General features: G+C 33.6%; 1 protein-coding gene across 1 annotated transcript; it reads right to left on the bottom strand.

Annotated features, from left to right (window-relative positions):
• Positions 1-13,143: 13,143 nt before the first annotated feature.
• Positions 13,144-19,074, bottom strand: LOC114325925 (uncharacterized). The gene is made up of 2 exons (XM_028274075.2): positions 18,678-19,074; positions 13,144-13,232 (listed from the first exon to the last, which is right to left on the bottom strand). Exon 1 carries the CDS (start codon positions 19,066-19,068, stop codon positions 18,691-18,693), a length of 378 nt encoding a protein of 125 aa, XP_028129876.1. The 5' UTR covers positions 19,069-19,074; the 3' UTR covers positions 13,144-13,232; positions 18,678-18,690.
• Between the last annotated feature and the right edge of the window lie 734 nt (positions 19,075-19,808).

Genomic DNA, 19,808 nt, shown 5'->3' with positions numbered 1-19,808 from the left:
ACGTACATATCAGTCACCTTGGACACTAGGTTATTGAAGGGTCGGTTTTGATGCAATATTCGTGTTCCAAAACCCCAAAAACCCTCCGAGTAGTCTGTTTGTATCAATTTAGTGCCGAAACCGTCGAAACTACAGAAAATTAAGTGCCTCAGCAGTGACCCCCGACATTAGGTGCTCCGGGGGGCAGTTCTGATGACGTGTTCGTGTTCCAAACCCCAAAAACCCACCAGGTGCATCGGGGGGTAGGTTCTGATTGCGTATTTCTGTTCAGTGACTCCAAAGTCCCCAGAATAACAAAATTTGGCCCTTAATATACTAAATTTGACATCTTTATGCATTTTTGGATGCATGTTTTGCACTTTAAAATGCAATCATGCATTTCTTCCTATTTTTATATTGTAGACTTTATTTCTGGCGTCACCCCGAAGACAATTCAAAAAGTTGCAAGTCGATAGGTGCTGTCTATAAGGATATTCCGATGCATCAGATTAAGATTATGAATGTTTGTCCTATACGTTATTTAGTTATAGAAATATGGTACAACTTTTCCTTGACTGATTTTAAGTATGCAGTTTACGACGATTTTTATTATTATGCTATTTTATTACCGTAAAGACATATCCTTTATCCTTACAGACATATCCTTTTAAAGACTTATCCTTTGAAGTTTCCTTAGCCAAAAATAAAATGATAACAACAACTTTTCAAACAGAAATCAAATTCAGTAAGACATGAGTCTTATAAAGCATATTACCATAATTTAATTTTGAAAAAACTAGAGCATAAAATAACAACGACTTGGTAGCCCTATTTAATATGTTGCAGCTTTGATACAGTCATTTAAATATCACGTATGCCCTTTCAAACAAAGACTCACGTAATATGTAAACCTTAAGTCTTGGTCTAATCAAATATCTAGACTTTTATTCTCTTTGCTAAAATTTAAATTATATTAGCATTTCCCAAAGCAAATCGATTAGGTGATTCTCTACAAATATTTTCCTAAGGAAATTCCTCCCAAGTATTATTGCCTGGGCTTCAGATTTTAAATTTAACAATTCTACATTGTTAATTTGTTAAACTATTAAGAATATGATATGAAGAAGAAGTATGGATTCAATTGTTTTTTCGAGTAATCTAGGTCGATTTTTATTTTTGAATTATGATTTTTTGGCATGTATATTGTAATCATACTAGTAACGTCATCAATTTGGGTGTAATGACGTAATCGATGATTTTTTTAAATGAGAATAGGAGTCGTGTGCTAGATCATTTAAAAGGATATTCAATGCTCTATTCAGTAACATAAACATTAACATATTTATTTATACAGTGTGTCCAAAAAAAAATTATTATAAGTTTTTTTATTAAAGCTGTCACCCACCTGTCTGTTAGCAGTTTGAACATTGAATTTGAAGCTATGGGTACATAATTCGCAAATCTTTTACGTGTATCCCTGCTTTTTCTGTCTTAACACGGCAAATTACGTGTAGTAAAATTCACACTGGTATGGATATGTAAACATTACTAGAATGTCATTCTACTTGAAAAGTCATCATTAATTTAAAGAGATGGCTTTTGAATGTTCTTGGATATCTGTTATTTTTATAATTGCAAATTATTAATTCAGTTAATAAAATGTGATAGTTTTTTTACTAACTATGTATTCAGTGATTGTAATAATTTATTTGTACAACAGAAACTAATACTCAATCGAGAAAAAAGAAAAGTGTTAAAGTGATTATTTAATAATATATTGTTCTTATGGAACGCTTACAATTTTGAACATCTTTAACAACGAAATACTTGGATCACAGAATATATTACCCTGATGTATTTATTCTCTGCTTGGATCTTCCACAAATAATACACAATAAATAACTTTTTATTAAGTTCACGTCTTAAATCAATTATTTATCAAATACACTATATATCAATAATTTTTAATCAATAACTCAAAATATTCCCGATGCAATGTCAAATATCTAAAATTGTCACTGATTGTCAGTGTCTGGTCTGACTGACAATATATGCTGACAATATTATATTCGGCTGAGTGCGTTGTAAGACAAAGATAGATTTGGAAAATATTACCACGGCATTGTGTTAATTTTTTTCGAATCCTGAAAAATCCAATAAATATTTTTGAAAAATTTAAACGCCGAATGAAAGACTAAATTATTACCGAGGGCCGAAAGTCCCTTAGAATAAATAAAAGGTTTATTTTGAATGAGATATTTGAAATTAAAAATCACACTAAATTTTCTCTTAGTTTTTCACCCCTGTAACTTATTAAAATAAACATTATAGAAGTTCTCAGGGACTTTCGGCCCTCGCTAATTACGTAATCTTTCATTCTGCTTTTAAATTTTTCAAAAATACTTATTAGTTTTCTCAGGATTCGAAAAAAATGAATCCCATTTGAATAGCATTGCAGCCGAAAATACGTACCTATCCTCTTAAGAGAAAAGCAATGTATATTTGTGAAATAAACATTTTTACCTGTTTGCTGGCAGCAGTAAAAAGTACTTTGAATTAAATAGATTGCTTACATTTTTCTTTTTGTGTCAATTAATTTAATACAAAAAATTTTCTAGGACACCCTGTATAAATGATTATGTTAATGTTTATATTACTGCATAGAGAATTAAATACGCTTTCAAATGAGCTAGCACGCGACTCATACTCCATTTAAAAAACATCATCGATTACGTCATCACCTCCAAATTGATGACGTCACTAGTATACTATATACGGGGTGTTTGGTAAAGAATGGGCCATAGCTTAACTTTAGATTCCTGACCTTAAAATAGGTTGATTTAAGCTAACTTACCTTAGTACAAAAGTTGATAATAACCGAAATCCAGGGTGTCAAAGTTAAACTTTTCCTGACAGGCATGGGACAGCAACAAGAAATTTGGTAAGTAGTGCTGGTATTGTACAATCTACTAAATTATGTTGAACAAACGTTTTTGTCTACTGCCAGAGGCGTACGACGGGGAACATGAATGGTTGACCCTTCCCAAACTCTACGCCACTAGCGGAATTGCTATTTTATTGCAAATTTTTGATTCTCCAATACTATCTATGTAAAAAATATACTCTTCATTCGAAACGATAAAGCCATTAGTTTTCGAGATATTCCAAGCTAAAAACGAAGGAGCAAAATACATTAATCAAAATAAGTGTGCCTTTTTTTCACAATTAAGAAACGGAAACTTGAAAACCTCGGTCATATTATGAGACATGATAAATATCATATACTCCAACTGATAATACAGTGTAAAATAGAAAGCAAACGCGGACCCGGAAGAAGAAGACACTCATGGCTTCAAAACTTACGCTAATGGTTTGGACTAACATCGATTGAGTTATTCAGAAACGCCGCAAACAAAATTAAAATTGTTATGATGATAGCCAACGTCCGCAACGGACAAGGCACATGAAGAAGAAGATATAAAGTGTTGGAGAATCTAAAAATTATGCTAAAATATCAGCTTCATCAGTGGCGTAGAATTTGGAAAGAGTCAACCATTCACTTCCTCCTATCGTACGCCTCTGGTAGTAGCCAGAAACGATTATTGAACATAATTTAGTAGGGTGTACACTAGTGTACAGTACCTACACTGTCTACCAAGTAACATAAGGATATGTCTATATCTATATGTACCTAATGTAGAAGTAAAAATCTTCCTTGTAAACGGTATATAATTTATTTAAAAATAATTGTTTCTAAAAAAGATCCAAGTTGGACTCAAAATAGGTACATCACAAGTACATTACAAACAAACATTTTCAGACTAATCAGTCCATCATCAGGTTAGACTCAACAACATTTAAATGAAAATGTCAAATTTCATTTTAGTCTGTTGCCTACTGTCTTCACCCAACCATGAAATTTGAAGCAAAGATGAAGACATCATGTTGATCTAAAATTACTTTATTCTGTTAACATCGACTTATTGTCGTTTTTAATGTAGCCTAGATGGCTAACATTTTATACTGGTAAGATCATTCGACCTAACTTAGTAGCTAGTTTCAACTGCTTTGGATCTTGAGTCTAACCTGATGATTGACTGATTAGTCCGAAAACGTTTGTTTGTAATGTACTTGTGATGTACCTACTTTGAGTCCAACTTGGATCCTTTTTAGAAACAATTTTTATATAAATTATATACCATTTATAAGGGAAGATTTTTACTTCTGTATTAAAATTGCTTTCTTTCGTGTTTTTTTGTTTTTTTTTTTAATATATTTTTGTAAAAAAAATGTTTGACTTTAAAACCCTTATCAGGGCAAGGTGGGTCCAATGGGCCCGAGACGCCAATTCTTTTATGATAAACTGATAAAAAAAATTTTATTGAATTTTATGCATTACTGAATTTGTTTAGAAGTGTGTTTCTTTCAAAATAGTCATGAGCTATTCAAAATATTCATTATCATTTCTGAAATTATTGCGTCGAAAGAATTTTGTCACGTAAAGGGGCAACACGGGCCCGTCGGACCCTGTTTGTATTTATACCTAAAGTCTAAATCTCTGTTGCAGACGTTAAACTGGCACTCAGGTATTGTTTTTGTGGATTATCTAAACGACTTTTTTAATTTCGGAAATTCAATAATAAAGTCTAAACGTGTTGCAAACAATGATGTGAACATCAAAGAGATGCTTACAATAGGTGTTATATCTATTCTAAATGAATTTTAAATCTGATAATCATTATTGAAATGCAATAATGTTGTTAGGTAGGTACCTATACATATTTTGAAATAAATAATGCATCTGATATCAGTCGCTTGATATCGATGTTAGTGTCGACAACTAAGCCTCCTAAAATTATATTGAATTACAGTGAACGTAGATAGTGCCAATAAAATGTCCAGATAACAATTATCAGCTGCAGAACTGCAAGATATTGCTAATAATTTATGGGATTTATATGATAAAGAATCTCCTGAAGTAGGTGGCATTGAAAGTGACTCTGAAATTGAGGATCATCTTTCGGAAGCAAGTGAAGAGGAGGATCAGCAAGTAGTATTGAGTGATAGTGAAGAAGAATGTGTAGCTACAAGTTCCCAGATTTTAGAGTGTGTAATTTTTGAAACTTAGGATGGAATTAATTGGAAGAGTTAACCACAACCGACAGGACGTATACTTATGCGATACTGAGACATAATAAAAAGCAAATTGCACAAAATAATGTTAGTCCCTGGTCAAAATGTAGATGATTCTGTTGATTCCTTTTGTTTGTTTGTGGACAAAAAAATTTTGAACGAAATAGTGAAGTGTACAAATAAAAAAGCCTAGGAAGTCCTGGGGATAGAGAACTGGAAATATTGAGACTCTACAGAGCTAGATATGCCTTTATTGGACTAGGTATTACTAACTGCAGGGCACCTCAGTGCCAACATCCATAATGTAGATATAATTTGAAGTAAGTTTTATGGACCTACTATATTTAAAGCTACCATGGGGTTAAAACGATTCAAAAACTTGCTAAAATTTGTTCGATTTGACGATAATGACACGAGGTCTGAACGAAGAACCAACGACAAATTAGCAGCAATATGCGATGTGTGGAATCAAGTCAACCAAATCTTTCAGAAATATTATTTACCAGGAAAACACATAACGGTAGATGACCAACTTGTGTCGTATCGAGGTAGTCTTTATTTGGCTCCAAATGTTTATTACTTGTGAATAAATATTTTTTCTACAAAAGTTTCCTTGCATTTCATTATTTTGTGCAAATCCTTCAGATAGATCGCACCCTCGAGGTAGACCGCGCACTATAGTAGCACCTTTTTTTTAATCTAGATAATTTAAATTTAACTTTAATAAAAAATCAAAAAAGAATATTAGAAATATACGGGCAAATATGAATAGTACATTCAAGAACAGTAGTTTTCCCAACGGACTCGAGTTGATCGGTTACGTAAGTAAAATGTGTTGCCCGGATAAGGGTTAAAAGGTGATATTTCGATAGTAAATTTAATCTGGAACAATTTTTCTGTAGACGTGTTTGTACTTAAAGTGCATAGAACTCAGTCTAATGCACCCTAATGTGCATAGGGACTAATTCACCCCTTTCTCAAAAACGCACCCCTTACCCCTTTAAATGGTAGAACTCCGCGGTTTTCTCATATTTCATATCGATTTAGTTCCTTTCTAAAGTACATAGTCAATAGCCTAAATATATAATAATATAATATATAAATTATAGATAAATTTTCAGGGTTCATTTGTACCTTGCCCTCTAAATAAGGCTCCCAGTACGCTTCATTTAATCCAATGAACAGTTTATTATGTCAACGTTTCCGGAAGTGTTCTCATATTCCGGCCTACGTTGGATAATCTGGCATACAATTTCGGATTTAAACGTGTATGTAGGATCAGTCGTTTAAGAGAAAGAAGGGTTTAGCTGTCAAATTTGTTCTTCACGTTAAAATTTACTTTCACTACGAATGCGCTTTCCGCTTTGCTCGTCGTCTTTTGTTTTCAATTGTTAAACATTTCGCGGGAATTTATTTTTGTGGGCAAATTTATTTTTCTCGTAAATATCCAGATGTCCGCTTTCCGCTTTTTGGCTTTTTCACAACGACATTAAGCCGTATTATTGTACTGAGGTTATTTGAGTTGCATGAAGTCGGGTGATTCTCCGAAAATGGGTTAAAAATTAAAATTAGATCGGCTGTTACATTAAAGGGGACAACAAATGTATTCTGGAATTAAATAAGAATTGAAATCTTTTAAAGGAAGGAAAATAAAAAGTTATTCCTATTAGAACAAATTTAATAATATTATACTCGTTTTAATAACAGAGTCCAACGGATATTTTTGTACCGGGGATGTGAAAATTAAATTAAAAATATTTTTGATGCCCTGATTTTAAAAATGCCTGTCCTTTTTTGATAGCAACATAGCAACTCTAGTTTCTAAAGTAGTTTTAGTGACAAGATAATATACCTAGGCCTTTTATATAATAGAATTTTCTGAGACTGAGATTAGAAATGAGACTGAGAATAGATCTGAGACTTTTACAACATCTATATTGGAATCAAGAAACTACTTTTCTGGTAGACAGCAAAGAAACAGACAAAATTTGCATTCAAAGAGGTGTCAGGCAAGGTTGTGTGTTATCACCAACTTTGTTTAACGTGTACTCAGAAAATAATATTTACCGAAACCTTAGAAGGGCAATGTGAAATTCGAATTGAGGGAGAAAATATCAACAACATCAGATGTGCATATGAAACAGCGATCATGGCTGAAAGTATCGAAGATCTTCAATTCCTTATAGATCGAATCACTAGATAATGCTCAAAATAACAGACTTGGTACAAATATATTAAAGACCAAGTTACTTGTGATTAATAAACAAGACGTTGGCCCTATGCAATTCATTCTCAATAATCAGCCTATTACAAAAGTCAACCATTTTAAATACCTAGGATGTTAGATAAACGAGACACTAAATCCTGATCAAGAAATTAAAACTCGTATAGAAATTACAAGAGGAGCATTTATGGAACTTAGATCTATACGTAAGTTCCTAAACTTACTTTATGGTAGAGGAGCAAAGTATGCTAAATTTGCAGTCACTCGAGCATTTTGGGGACCTATTATTATTGGGTTATGAAGAGTAGGTCCTAAAACCAAAAAAAGTAAATTAAAGTTTTCCATTTTAGTGGGGACTTGTCCATTTTTAATTTAATTTTCCATTTCCAACAATCGTTTTTTTTTTTAGATTATATCACAATTCGAAAAAATATCTCGAATAAAAGTTACTTATTTTTACGTAAGGAACCAAATCTGCAATAAAAAATGAGGGTTCCCATTTAAGATTTTAAAGTAACCCCCCACTCCACCTCCGTGGGGGGGTCGTGTTTGGTACCATTTGATAGATTTTTCAAAAAGTGTATTTTTTAGTTTTTCGATCTGATGTTCATTTCGCGAAATATCGCGGGATTCGTATTTAAAATATTAAATTTACCCCCCACCCCTCTCCAAGGGAAGTCGTGTTTGGTATAATTCGATAGATCCTTGAAAAATATTGAGTACGTATTTTTTAGTTTTTCGATCTGGCATTCATTTCGCGAAATATTCGCTTTTTTTGTGAAACTTTGGGACTCCTCCATTTCCTTACTCAAATCGTCAGATTTTTTAAATATACACTGTTTTGCATGTACTTAACTTACCTTATCTTAATCTTCGAGTTTTTCTAAGGATAGATTTTTTTTTCGGACTGCCCTTAACGAACTCCCTTGTATTAAGAGCCAATTATGGTAGAGGTACATTTTCAGGGTACAAGGTTTCTCCCCATGTAATAATCTGACGCGCTCGAGTAACTGCAAATATCCCCGCTTGGGCTCCCCTACCATTACTTTTCGTGTCTGGATCCAACTACAGTTTTTCTGCCCAGTATCGGGCTCCGTCTACACCCTTTGTATTTGCGAGCCATAAATCATCGAGGGTGCACTGTGATGGGCAATGTCTGCGTACTCTCAGGTGCACCAGGTTTTGTATTTTCCCACATTCACAAAGTTCGTCGTTATCTGTCTTGATGCCCCAGTTAATGAGGTTCTGTTTTACAGGAGCAACACCTCAGCGTATGCGGTTGAGTGTCCACAGGTTTTTCAGTCCAAGTTCATTCCATTAGGTCGTTCTGGATGTAGGGGGAACAGTTGGGGTGGTTCGACGCTAACATTTTTCATAAACCTTTTCCTTGGCTTAAGTCGGCTGGTTCCTGGCGGTTCGACAAACCCGTATAATTGATGCTTTCCATCGAAAGTCTGCCTGAACTTCACCACATATTGTAAGGCGCATCTACGGTCGTCTGGTGATGCGAATCCAGCTGCCTGGTACAGTAGGGGTAGAGAGGTAGGCTTCATACAACCGGTAGTTATTCTACATGTTTCATTTAACGCCGTGGTGACTTGTTGGGTGTGTCTAGATCTACTGCAGACGAAACAAGGCCTCATCTCTTGACTTTAAGACCTGGGGAGAGTTTATAAGTTTACGGAGAAGGTCGTTTCTCACAGAAACCTTTTGTCTTGTGCTTTGACTGTGGAATTTATATGTTAATGACCGGTCTAGTATCACTCCAAGATATTTGGGCCTATCAGTATGTTCCAAGCGTTGTCACTCCCAAGAAACATTCAGTTTGGCGTGCGCCAGATGGTTATTGACATGGAATGCACATACTTGGATTTTAGTAGGGTTTGGCTTTAATGAGTTTTGTTTGTAGTAAGTTGGCATCATATTTAGCCTCTTCCATTGTCGACCCTACTTGTGCGAGTGTTTTCCCCTTTACGGCGATACCAAGGTTGAATCCTATTCATAAAATAATAAAGCTCCAGGAAATGAAATGTTTACACTAACGAATAGTTGTTATATGACGGAACGAATTGGTACTAGAGGAGTGACTAAAGGAAATTATATATCTGCCACATAAAAACGGTGCCAAACTTGATTGCAAGAACCATAAAGTCATTACTCTGTTAGCCCTCCTCCTGTATCTTTTCTCCTTAGTAAGGATGTAGTGGTAAGGAATCACAAAGCAGTTGCAGAAAAGGCAGAAGCACCTAGGATCATAATATATTTACAATCAAGCAAATAATTAAAAAATATCAGCATCAGGAGAAAAAATGTATATGGATTATATAGATCTTGAAAAGGCTTTTGACACGGTAACAAGGCGAAAATTATGGGAAATATTAGAGAATAGAGGTATAAGTAACAAAATGATAAGGGTAATTAAGAACATTTACAACAATGTGAATAATATCATCAGCCAAAACAGAACATCAAAACCATTTACTACGAACGAGGGACTGAGACAAGGAGGAGGATTAAGTCCAACACTGTTTATAATTTACATGGATGAGATAATTAAAGAATGTAAAGTAAAAGGGAAAAAATGCATGTGGGTTATAGAAATTTAAGAAGAGTAGACATTTCAGAAGGAGCATTCGCCGATGATGTCGTCATATTGGCCGAAAATGAGAAACATCTACAAATAAATATAGAAATATGGAATGAAACACTATAAAAATATGAAATGACAATTAATAAAAATAAAACAAAAGTTATGGTCATGTGGGAAAAGGAAGAAGAAGAAAAGATAAACATAAAAATAGAAGAAGTAAATATAGAACACGCACGAACATTCCAATACTTAGGAGTAGAACTAGAAAACAAGACAAGAAACAGAAATTAATAATAGAATTAAAAAAACAATGAACCTATTATACCATGCAATGAGCAATAAAATAAATAAAAGAAATAACACGAAAAACAAAAAGTAATGTGTTCAAGTCAATATATAGACCTGTATTAACCTTTGGTTGCGAGTCATGGTACTAACAGAACCACAAAAGAGTAAAATACAGGCAGTAGAAATGAAATACCTTAGACGAGTTCGAGGAGTTACCAAAAGAGATAGACTACAGAACACTCAAATAAGAGAAGATTTGGAAATCGAGTCAACGTTAGAATTTATAGAGAAAAGGCAACTCAGTTGGTGGGGTCATCTTTAGAGAATGGATCAGACAAAACCGGTGAAAGAAATTTGGTAGGCAAAAATTCAAAGGATAAAGAAGAAATGTAGACCACGACAAACATGGGATAGAACACTAGGCAAAATAATCTAGAAAAGGTGAACAACGTGGATAGAAGCAAGGACGCTGGCTAGAAATAAGATAGAATAGGTCAAATTTGTACATAATATAAATGTATAGCAGTTATTAGTTAAGTTTAAGATTAAGTGGTTTTGTATTGTATTATAATGTAACATAATGTAATGTATTCTCGCCTTACACCACTACGTGGTAAAAAGGCTTTTTGAAAATATATATAAGGACGTAGTGGTGTCATGTAATTTGTTTGATTATTTCTGTTCAATTATCTCTCTCCTGTGCATGTTGTATTGCTTCTTAGAATGAATAACCGGTCATTTTCTTTATTTGGTCTGACCATCTTACAGTTGGTGTCTGATACACACATCTCTTTGTTGACTTCAAAGCAGCCCATGATAGTGTTAACATAATTGCACTATAATATATTTCAATGGTAGTCTCTGGGATCTCGCCCAAAGTTAATTAAATTGACAAAACTAACAATGAAAAACGTAATCTCGTGCGTTAGAATTCAAGGAAAAATCTTTACGTCCTTTAATATTAATAATATAATAATCTAACACAGAGAGACGCGCTGGCGTCTCTTTGTTGCGCTAATAAGCAAGAACACCATCTTCTAAAGCCCCCGCTTTACTAGCAGTTTTGCTTCTCCACTTACATTATCTAATGTCCACACTTACTTACTGACCTACTCAATATCGTCCATACACTCCCGAAAGGGAGTCTCCAGTACCCTGAAGAGGCTTAAAGGCCTAAACGGAGAAAATAACGTGTTTCGTTCGTTCGATCCACTATTTCTTCCAAACTATTAGTTTGATGTTTTACGTTCCCTTTATACTGTGACATGTCAAAAATGAGAAATATAATACACTCCTGGCCAAAAAAATCAGGACACCTTAAAAATGGGTCATTTTTGATGTCTTGAATGTCCTAAACCTGTTGTACGATTTTAGTGATTTTTTTAGTACGTTATAGCCTTATTCTTTAAGAATTTCGATGTAGTAATATTGTTGCTATACATTTAAATGTCATTATATACCGGGTGTAACAATAATACTGTATTTTTTTTCCTTAAAGTTCAGAACACCCTCTGGAATATTCTAGCATTTAAAAGATATTGAAATTAAAACTCAATTATAGCCTTAGCCTTTCTTAACATTTTGCTTTGTGACTCATTCACTTATGTTGGATAATGAAAAAGTTAGGTACTTTGACAACTAGCCATGTTCTTCATCAATACAAGGTGATTCTAAATAAGCGCGACAAACTTGAAGGGGTAATTCGGCATGAAAAAATGATGACCGTTTGATTTATGAACAAATGTCTGCAAATTCTTCGTTTCCGAGATACGGGATGTTGATTTTTTTCTTACACACTGACGATTTATTTATGGCTCTAAAACCGGTTAAGATATGCAACAGAAATTTAGTGGGTTTTAAGTGGTAGTTATTGCGCATTTTTTGACGTACAAATATGTATAGTATATTCACCATTGGCGTGCATACGAGTCATAAAACCCTGTCATATACCCTGTATGGCCAATGGTGAATATAAAATTTTTAGTTGTGTGTGAAAAAATGTGAAATAACTACCTCTTAAAACCTACCAAATTTCATTTGCATACCTCAACCGGTTTTAGAGAAATAAATAAATCGTCATTTTGTAAGAAAAAATTCAATATCCCGTATTTCGAAAACGAAGCATTTGCGGACATATGTTTATAAAGCAAACTGTCATTATTTTTTTCATGTAGAATTAACCCTTAAAGTTTGTCGCACTTATTTAGAAACACCCTGTATTCATGAAGAACATGGCTAATTGTTAAAATACCTAACTTTATTATTATCCAATATAAGTGAATGAGTGAAAAAACATAATGTTAAGAAAGCCTAAGGCTACAATTGAGTTTTAATTTCAATATTTTTTAAATGCTAGAATATTCCAGAGGGCGTTCCGAACTTTGAGGAAAAAACACAGTATTATTGTTACACCCGGTATATAATGACATTTAAATTTTTAGTAACAATATTACTATGTCGAGATTCTGAAAGAATAAGGCTATAACATACTAAAAAATTACTAAAATCGAACAACAGGTTTAGGAGATTCGAGACATCAAAAATGGCCCATTTTTAAGATGTCCCGATTTTTTTGGCCAGGAGTGTATGTAGTTGCAAACAAAATATTCTTTTATTTTTCAAGTATTCCACAATTATAAAAAATAAAACGTACTTATATACTATATCGATTTTTGTATGTATTGGGTCTTCCTCAGTTATTTTGTATCCTTTGATGTTTTGATTACCTCCATTCAATTTCGTAACTGTTTTGTTCTTCTAATTAGTCTGCTACACAACTACTAGCGTTGTACATTCTTATCGTGTTGCACCCATTGTTGTCTGTTAATGACTTCTGACACGGAGGTATCTTTATCTGTTTAAAAGGTTGTAAAATTTCGTTTAACAAATTTACATAAATAAGTGTATGTGTGATTAAAATAAAACCAAGTTAAAATAAAATATATATTACAGTCTTACAAATTACAAATAAATTAGAAAAGTGGCAACGATGTTCCATACTCAGGAACCAGTACTAATCTGAAAAGAAAAAACTGACATTTAATGAGATAATATGATTATAAACGAAATATTAGGTACAATATGTACATTCCTAGTAGTCATTTAATAAATATCTTAGTTGCGTGTTATACATTTTTTGTTTAGTGTTATGTGTTTGTGTGTGTTAATATTTAGGTATAACCTTGGTTTGTACCAATTGAGGCCTATGGAATCAAAACCTGCTAGATCCATTTTTTGAAATTTTTCAGGAGATTAAAAAACATGTAAAGTACAAGCACAAACCTTATGGACATTAGGTCCCAGTGGATTTAGTTCATACTTTGGAAAAATACTCTTTGAAGCATTGTGATGAAAAGTTCTCATGGACACATCTCGATCGTATGAAGGATTTTCAAGATATAGAGGCACAAACTCGGAAAATTATAATATTTACTGGGTATTCCAATTCCCTGAGTTACTGGTTATCTGGCAACAATTAGAAGTTTGGATAAAATAAATGTACTAGTAGTCTAGGATTTTTTCCTGGCTATCCAAAGGCGACCTTTACTTTGACCTTGACCTTCAAAGGACCTCATCTTCTAGAGTTTCGAGGGTTTAGCATTAAATTGATATAAACAGATTACCCATGTGTTTTTGAGATCGCTAAACACGAATACGTCATCAGAATTTACCTCTGGAGGACGTGGTGACCAGGGCCACTGCAAGGGACGTCATATTCTAGAGTTTAGATGGTTTTCGGCGTTTAATTGATACAAATGAATTATTGTAAATATTTTGCAGTTAAGAAAAACTGCAATACTGGACGATTTTTTGAGGTCGCTAAATACGAATATGCCACCAGAACCTACTCCCGGAGCACCTGGTTTCCAAGGTCAATGAAAGGGACTCCTGGACTTTCGAGGTTGTTCGGTACTACATTGATTCAAATGGATTACTCATAGGCTTTTGGAGTTGCTAAACACGAATACCCCATCAGAACACACATCTGAGTACCTGGTGCATAAGACACGTCATGGTTTGGAGTACTCACAGGTTCTTGGGGCTGTTAAACCTGCATACGCTATCAGCTCAGACCCCTAGAGCACCTGGTGCCTAAGGCAGGTCTTCTTCTGGAGTTTCGATGAGTTTCGGCATTAAATTGATGCAGATTTTTTGCCCAGAAATAATTTGTGGGGATTTTTTATCCGGGATTATATGTCCAGGGACTATTTGTCCTAGCTTCGCACCAGGTGCTCCTGTGTCTGTGCTGATCACGTATTCGTGTTCAGCAACCCCAAATACCTATAACTAATCCGTTTGCATTAATGTAGTACAGAAGTCCCTCGAAACTCCAGGAGCCCCTTTTATTGACCTTAGAAACTAGGTGCTCCTGGAGTCGGTTCTGGTGGCATATTCTTGTTTAGCGACCTCAAAAAACCCTCCAGTAATTCATTTGCATCAATTAAATGCCGAAAACCATCGAAACTCTAGAAGATGACGTCCCTTGCAGTGATCCTGGCCACCATGTGCTCCAGAGGTCAATTCTGATGACATATTCGTCATTGGATAGCCAGGAAAAATCCTAGACTACTAGTATTTTTCTTTGATCCAAACTTCGACATGTTGCCAAATAACCAGTAACTCAAGGAATTGAAATACCCAGTAAATCTTATAATATTCCGAGTTTATTCCTCTATATCTTGAAAATCCTCCATACGATCGAGTTGTGCCCATGAGAATTTTGCATCACAATGCTTCAAAGAGTATTTTCCCAAAATATGAACTAAATCCACTGGGACCTAATTTCCATAAGGTTTGTGCGGGGTAATTTTCCAAAAAGTATCCGGCATTTCTTAATAAAAGTGGCATCAGTAAATGTCATAAAATGGCACAATAATTTGGTATTTATAGAGTCATTTTTCTGCATGCCCCTTACGTCTTCAGAAATTTGTACTTTTAGTTTGGATTTAGCATATTTTGATTCTAACCCCACATAATATTGCTCATTTTCAACAGCTTTTAGTCGCAATTAATGCACTAAAAGTAGGTATTGAACCAGTTTGATAGGAAAAGATACAAAATATACAACAAAAAAAAACGTTTTATTGTTCATAAAACTATGGAGATAGCAGGGTTTGATTCTACGTCAACATTTCAGTGGTATTTTAAAGAAGATTTAGAAGGTTTTGAGCCGAAAGCTTATGCCTTTAGATTAATAGATAGGTACTTTAACTTTTCAATTGTGTAAAAAAAAGGAAAAACGAAAAATTTATAATGTAGCAGGTTTTGATTATAATGGGCTCAATTGGCCAGCTCAAAATTTTATTAAAATTATCATATTTTCATAGATACAATTTCCTAATTTTACCCGAGATTTATTATACATATACATATACGTTAATAAATTCTTATACAAAATACTAATACTAAATAATATATACTACTAATACATATTGAAATAGTAAATGTTCTCAACGCTGACACATCGATTCAACACCTCACAAATTTAGGCCTTCTGTGTGGGCCTAAAATTAGCCAAAGTATTAATACTTTAGCTTACAGGGTTACAGGAAGGCCAAACCTACGTAACAGAAAAGGAAAACTAATAACCCATTAAACGACCGTTGCCTTAAGTGTTCAATAATATTTCCTGATGACATAAGCTGTTCACTTTTTGATGAATACTGGAAACTTGGTGACCGTAATAAAAAAGAAAATTTGATATCGTCTTTGATTTGCATAGTGGATAAAAAAACTGTTGAGTGCCAAGTAATTCGGACAAGCGAATATTTTCTTTTAAACTGAAGCTTGTATTAGTGGAAATCGAGAATAAAAAATATAAAAGAAGTGTTTAATTTTGCTAAGTTTAGTGAAACTAATTCCGTTATAAATTAGATTATATATATATTATTACCTAAACAGATATTCGTCGGTGTCTATGATAAATAAATCAGATCAAAGAGGTCTAACTTCGCTCAAAAATAAATGGCCAAAACATTTTAAATCAAGTTGTCGCACATGCTCAAAATTTTCTTGCATATGAGAGTCATATTTAGATTTAACTATCAAATTTTATTATCAAATCGTCAAAATGTATGCCATTCATAAAGAAAATATTTAAATAAACAATAATATAGTCAGGGCTCCCAGGCCTACTATCACCATTTACTACTAACAAGCTAATATTTCGTGAGTAGCTTCATTTTGACGACACGCCCAACTTTCACTACAATAGTAGTAAAAATTTAAAATCTCGACTGATTTCCGCTGTTGCGTAAGCCGCCATTTTGATTTTAAACAGGAACCGTTTTCGCCCAGTATCTTCGTCATTTTCAACTTCTCGACAAATAGTATAGGAGCTAAAATTGTTGAAAATGTGATTTTCTATAATTTTTTTCATTACAATTTTTTTCGTGTGGTCGATATTTTAAGAGTTATGGGGGAAAATAATGACAGGTAGAGGTAGAGCATAATTATTGAATTATACCGTTTATTATTGATTCTTGTCGAACAAGCGATAGATATCTGTTTTTTTTTGTAGGACATTGTTTTATTTGGATGAAAAATACACTAACCTATCAAGTGATACCTTTGTCCTACTGTTACTAATAAAAAAAATGTTCTGTGTTAACAACTTTTGAAAGTAGGACCAGGACAGCGTACCACACAATTTGTAGGACAATGTGAGTGTTAAACATATATTTTTCATTTTAGCCCAGTCGGGATAGCATTTGACCTTGCATGTTGAGCTGCCCTTTTGTATAGGTACATTTTTGTCGTATAATAATTCAATAATTATTATGCTCTAACTGTCATTATTTTCCACCACAACTCTGAAAATATCGACCGCACGAAAAAAATTCTAATGAAAGAAATTATAGAATATCATATTTTTAACAATTTTAGTTCTTTTACTTTTTGTCGAGAAATTTAAAATGGTGGAGATATTGAGCAACAACGGTTTCCTTTTAAAATCAAAATGGCGGCTAACGCAACGGCGGAATGTAGTCGAGATTTTAAATTTACACTACTATTGACCCTCCCTAAAGATTAGAAAAATGAAATTTGGAGCAGGTCGGCATCCAAGGTTAGGCCTGTTACCCATTCGTCTAAACCGACTGGACTACCCCTGGTATTCGTGTTATCTACCACATACGGAAATTGTTGTAAGGAAAAAAGTTGTGCGTCTCGTCAAAATGAAGCTACTCACGAATAATTAACTTGTTAGTAGTAAATAGTGAAAATAGGCCTGGGATCCCTGACTAATAATGTTTCAATGACAATTTACTCTGCAAAGTTCTAAAACGGTTTTCTTGTGGAAATTCTTTAATAATATTATTGATATTAACCTTATATTATTTCCTGTTAATGTTATAGAAAATTATAGGAGGACAATATCAAGACCGTATATAAAAGGACTATCCGAAAAATTTAAAACGATAGGAAATAAATTCAACATTTAAACAACATTCAAAACAAAAACACATTGACATCTATTTTGTCTAAAACTAAACCTAACAATGGACAAGAAAGAACAAAGAATTATATTTATAAAATAGAGAATTTGATAGATCTCAAATATATGTAAGCACGTATGGGACAGTGAACACAGAGCTCAGTTGAAAGATTGAAGAATAGTCCTGAAAAAAAACACATAGTAAAAAGTGAAGAATCACAGAAGCTGCTCTAATTATGCTAAATGAAACAAATTGTGTAGCAAATTCCTTGGTAGAATGCAGTAGGATGTGGTTACCCATACTAAAAGAGGAAGTCAATAGAAAGAAAATACCATGATTAGTAAGTCAATAACATATCGAGCATAGTACGTAACATACAATTTAAAAAACCTTACATATAAAATCAGAGGTTGGTGTTAGTTTTGAGAGTAAACTGAATATAAGACCAAATACTTACAATGTCAAGATAGTATCATGAGGTATTTTTCTGGTTTTTCCTCGTGATTTACTATGGAATCACTAACACGATAATTTTACTGTCACCATTGCATGTGGTTGTTTTTTAAAGACAAATCACATGCTATGATTTTTGTGACGGATATTCATAAGTTAAAGTGGATTTCATGTAATCGAATGAACCATCTTTCAATAAAGTCGTCCCAGAAATGCAACTCATAAATATTGGCAACACATCATTTTAAAATCTTCTACGTTAAAATGTATAATATATGTCTGAATTGCCGATATGAATGAGACATATTAAATTAAATTATTAGAAGAATTTTTTACTAAGCGACAAAATTTGTTTAATTTCTTAATATTTTGTATTTCGATAACGATCTCCGAAGTGGAAGTCGAAACGTCAATAAATTTCATTTTTAAATTAAATCTTCTTAAATTTATTCCAAGGTAACTAATCACATTTCTGTCAATATTATTTATAATATTTTACGTATGTATTAAAATGCAAGATTTGAAAATTCACATTTAAATTATTTTAAACTACATGTAAATCTCTAAAACTTACCTACGTCTATTCCTTAATTTCTCAATCTGGAAATAATTTTATAAATCTCCTCCCGGGATATCTTTTCGGCTTCTCTATTACGTATGGGAAACTCTTTATTGGTAAACCAAGATTCTCTTGCAAGTGCCGACGCAATCACAGGATTCTTGTAGAAGGGATTAAGGAGCTCAGGCGGGAGTTGGGACTCTGCGATAGAATTCTGTACAACAGCGGGATGAGCGAGGTCCTGGCGCTGACTTAATGCAGAAACGATTCCTGGAGATCCCGCATGATTGTTGTACACTTGAGGGACGAAAGGCGGTGAGACAAGGTTATAGTTGCCGAGAAGTTGAGTGCATTTGACAGATGCTGCCAGCATGGCGATTGTGGCGAGTGAGAGGTAGAATTTCATTGTAGTCTGAAAAATTAAATGAAATACTTTGTAATTGACAAGTTACGTTATTAGATTCGAGGGTGGTAAATGTGGTCTTTGTTCGAGTTGATGTAGACCCTTTTATGTGGCCCTTTCCATTATATTAATATTTTTGACGAGTAAGCGTAAAGCAAAAATATAACGACAGAGTTATAATATATTGAACAATAAAAAAGTTTAATTAAATTATATTGTAAAATGATGAAAGGGTTGCCAATGCGAGTCCATTATACAATTGGATATGGTAATTGAGTCAATACTCGCAATCTTTAGTTTGTATTTTTTATTAGTTGCTATGTAATCATGGGGCAACCGGTTTCGAGTCTTACAATATATGACTCATCATCAGGCCCAGTACAAAAAGTCTTCTCTATACAAACTACAAGCTAAAAAACACAAAACGAGAGACATGTACACTGTACACATATATATATAAAACATGAAAAACAACTTTGTCTTGGTTTCAATCACATACACTAAAGCCAAGCAACTGTTTAGTATTGAACTCAACAGTCCATATCATGTAAAATGAGACATTATATCATTGGGAGCGACCAATCTGATGAAAAGTGCTTGGTATATAATTTGATATACAGTGCTAGTCAAAAGTCCGTACCCCCCTCGTATCTTTTGAACGGTTATACCTATAATAGTGAAATTTGGAGGGAGGAAATAGACGGACGTAAGCTTCTTAACTAGTCATGACAGGTGACGTAATA

This window comes from Diabrotica virgifera, chromosome 4 (genome assembly GCF_917563875.1).
Source record: "Diabrotica virgifera virgifera chromosome 4, PGI_DIABVI_V3a".
In the NCBI taxonomy this organism is placed as follows: Eukaryota; Metazoa; Arthropoda; class Insecta; order Coleoptera; family Chrysomelidae; genus Diabrotica; species Diabrotica virgifera.
This window is presented reverse-complemented; position numbering and strand designations above follow the sequence as displayed.

Bases quoted from the DNA above. Each gene is read 5' to 3' on its own strand.
- LOC114325925 (XM_028274075.2), bottom strand. From the start codon at position 19,068: ATGAAATTCTACCTCTCACTCGCCACAATCGCCATGCTGGCAGCATCT.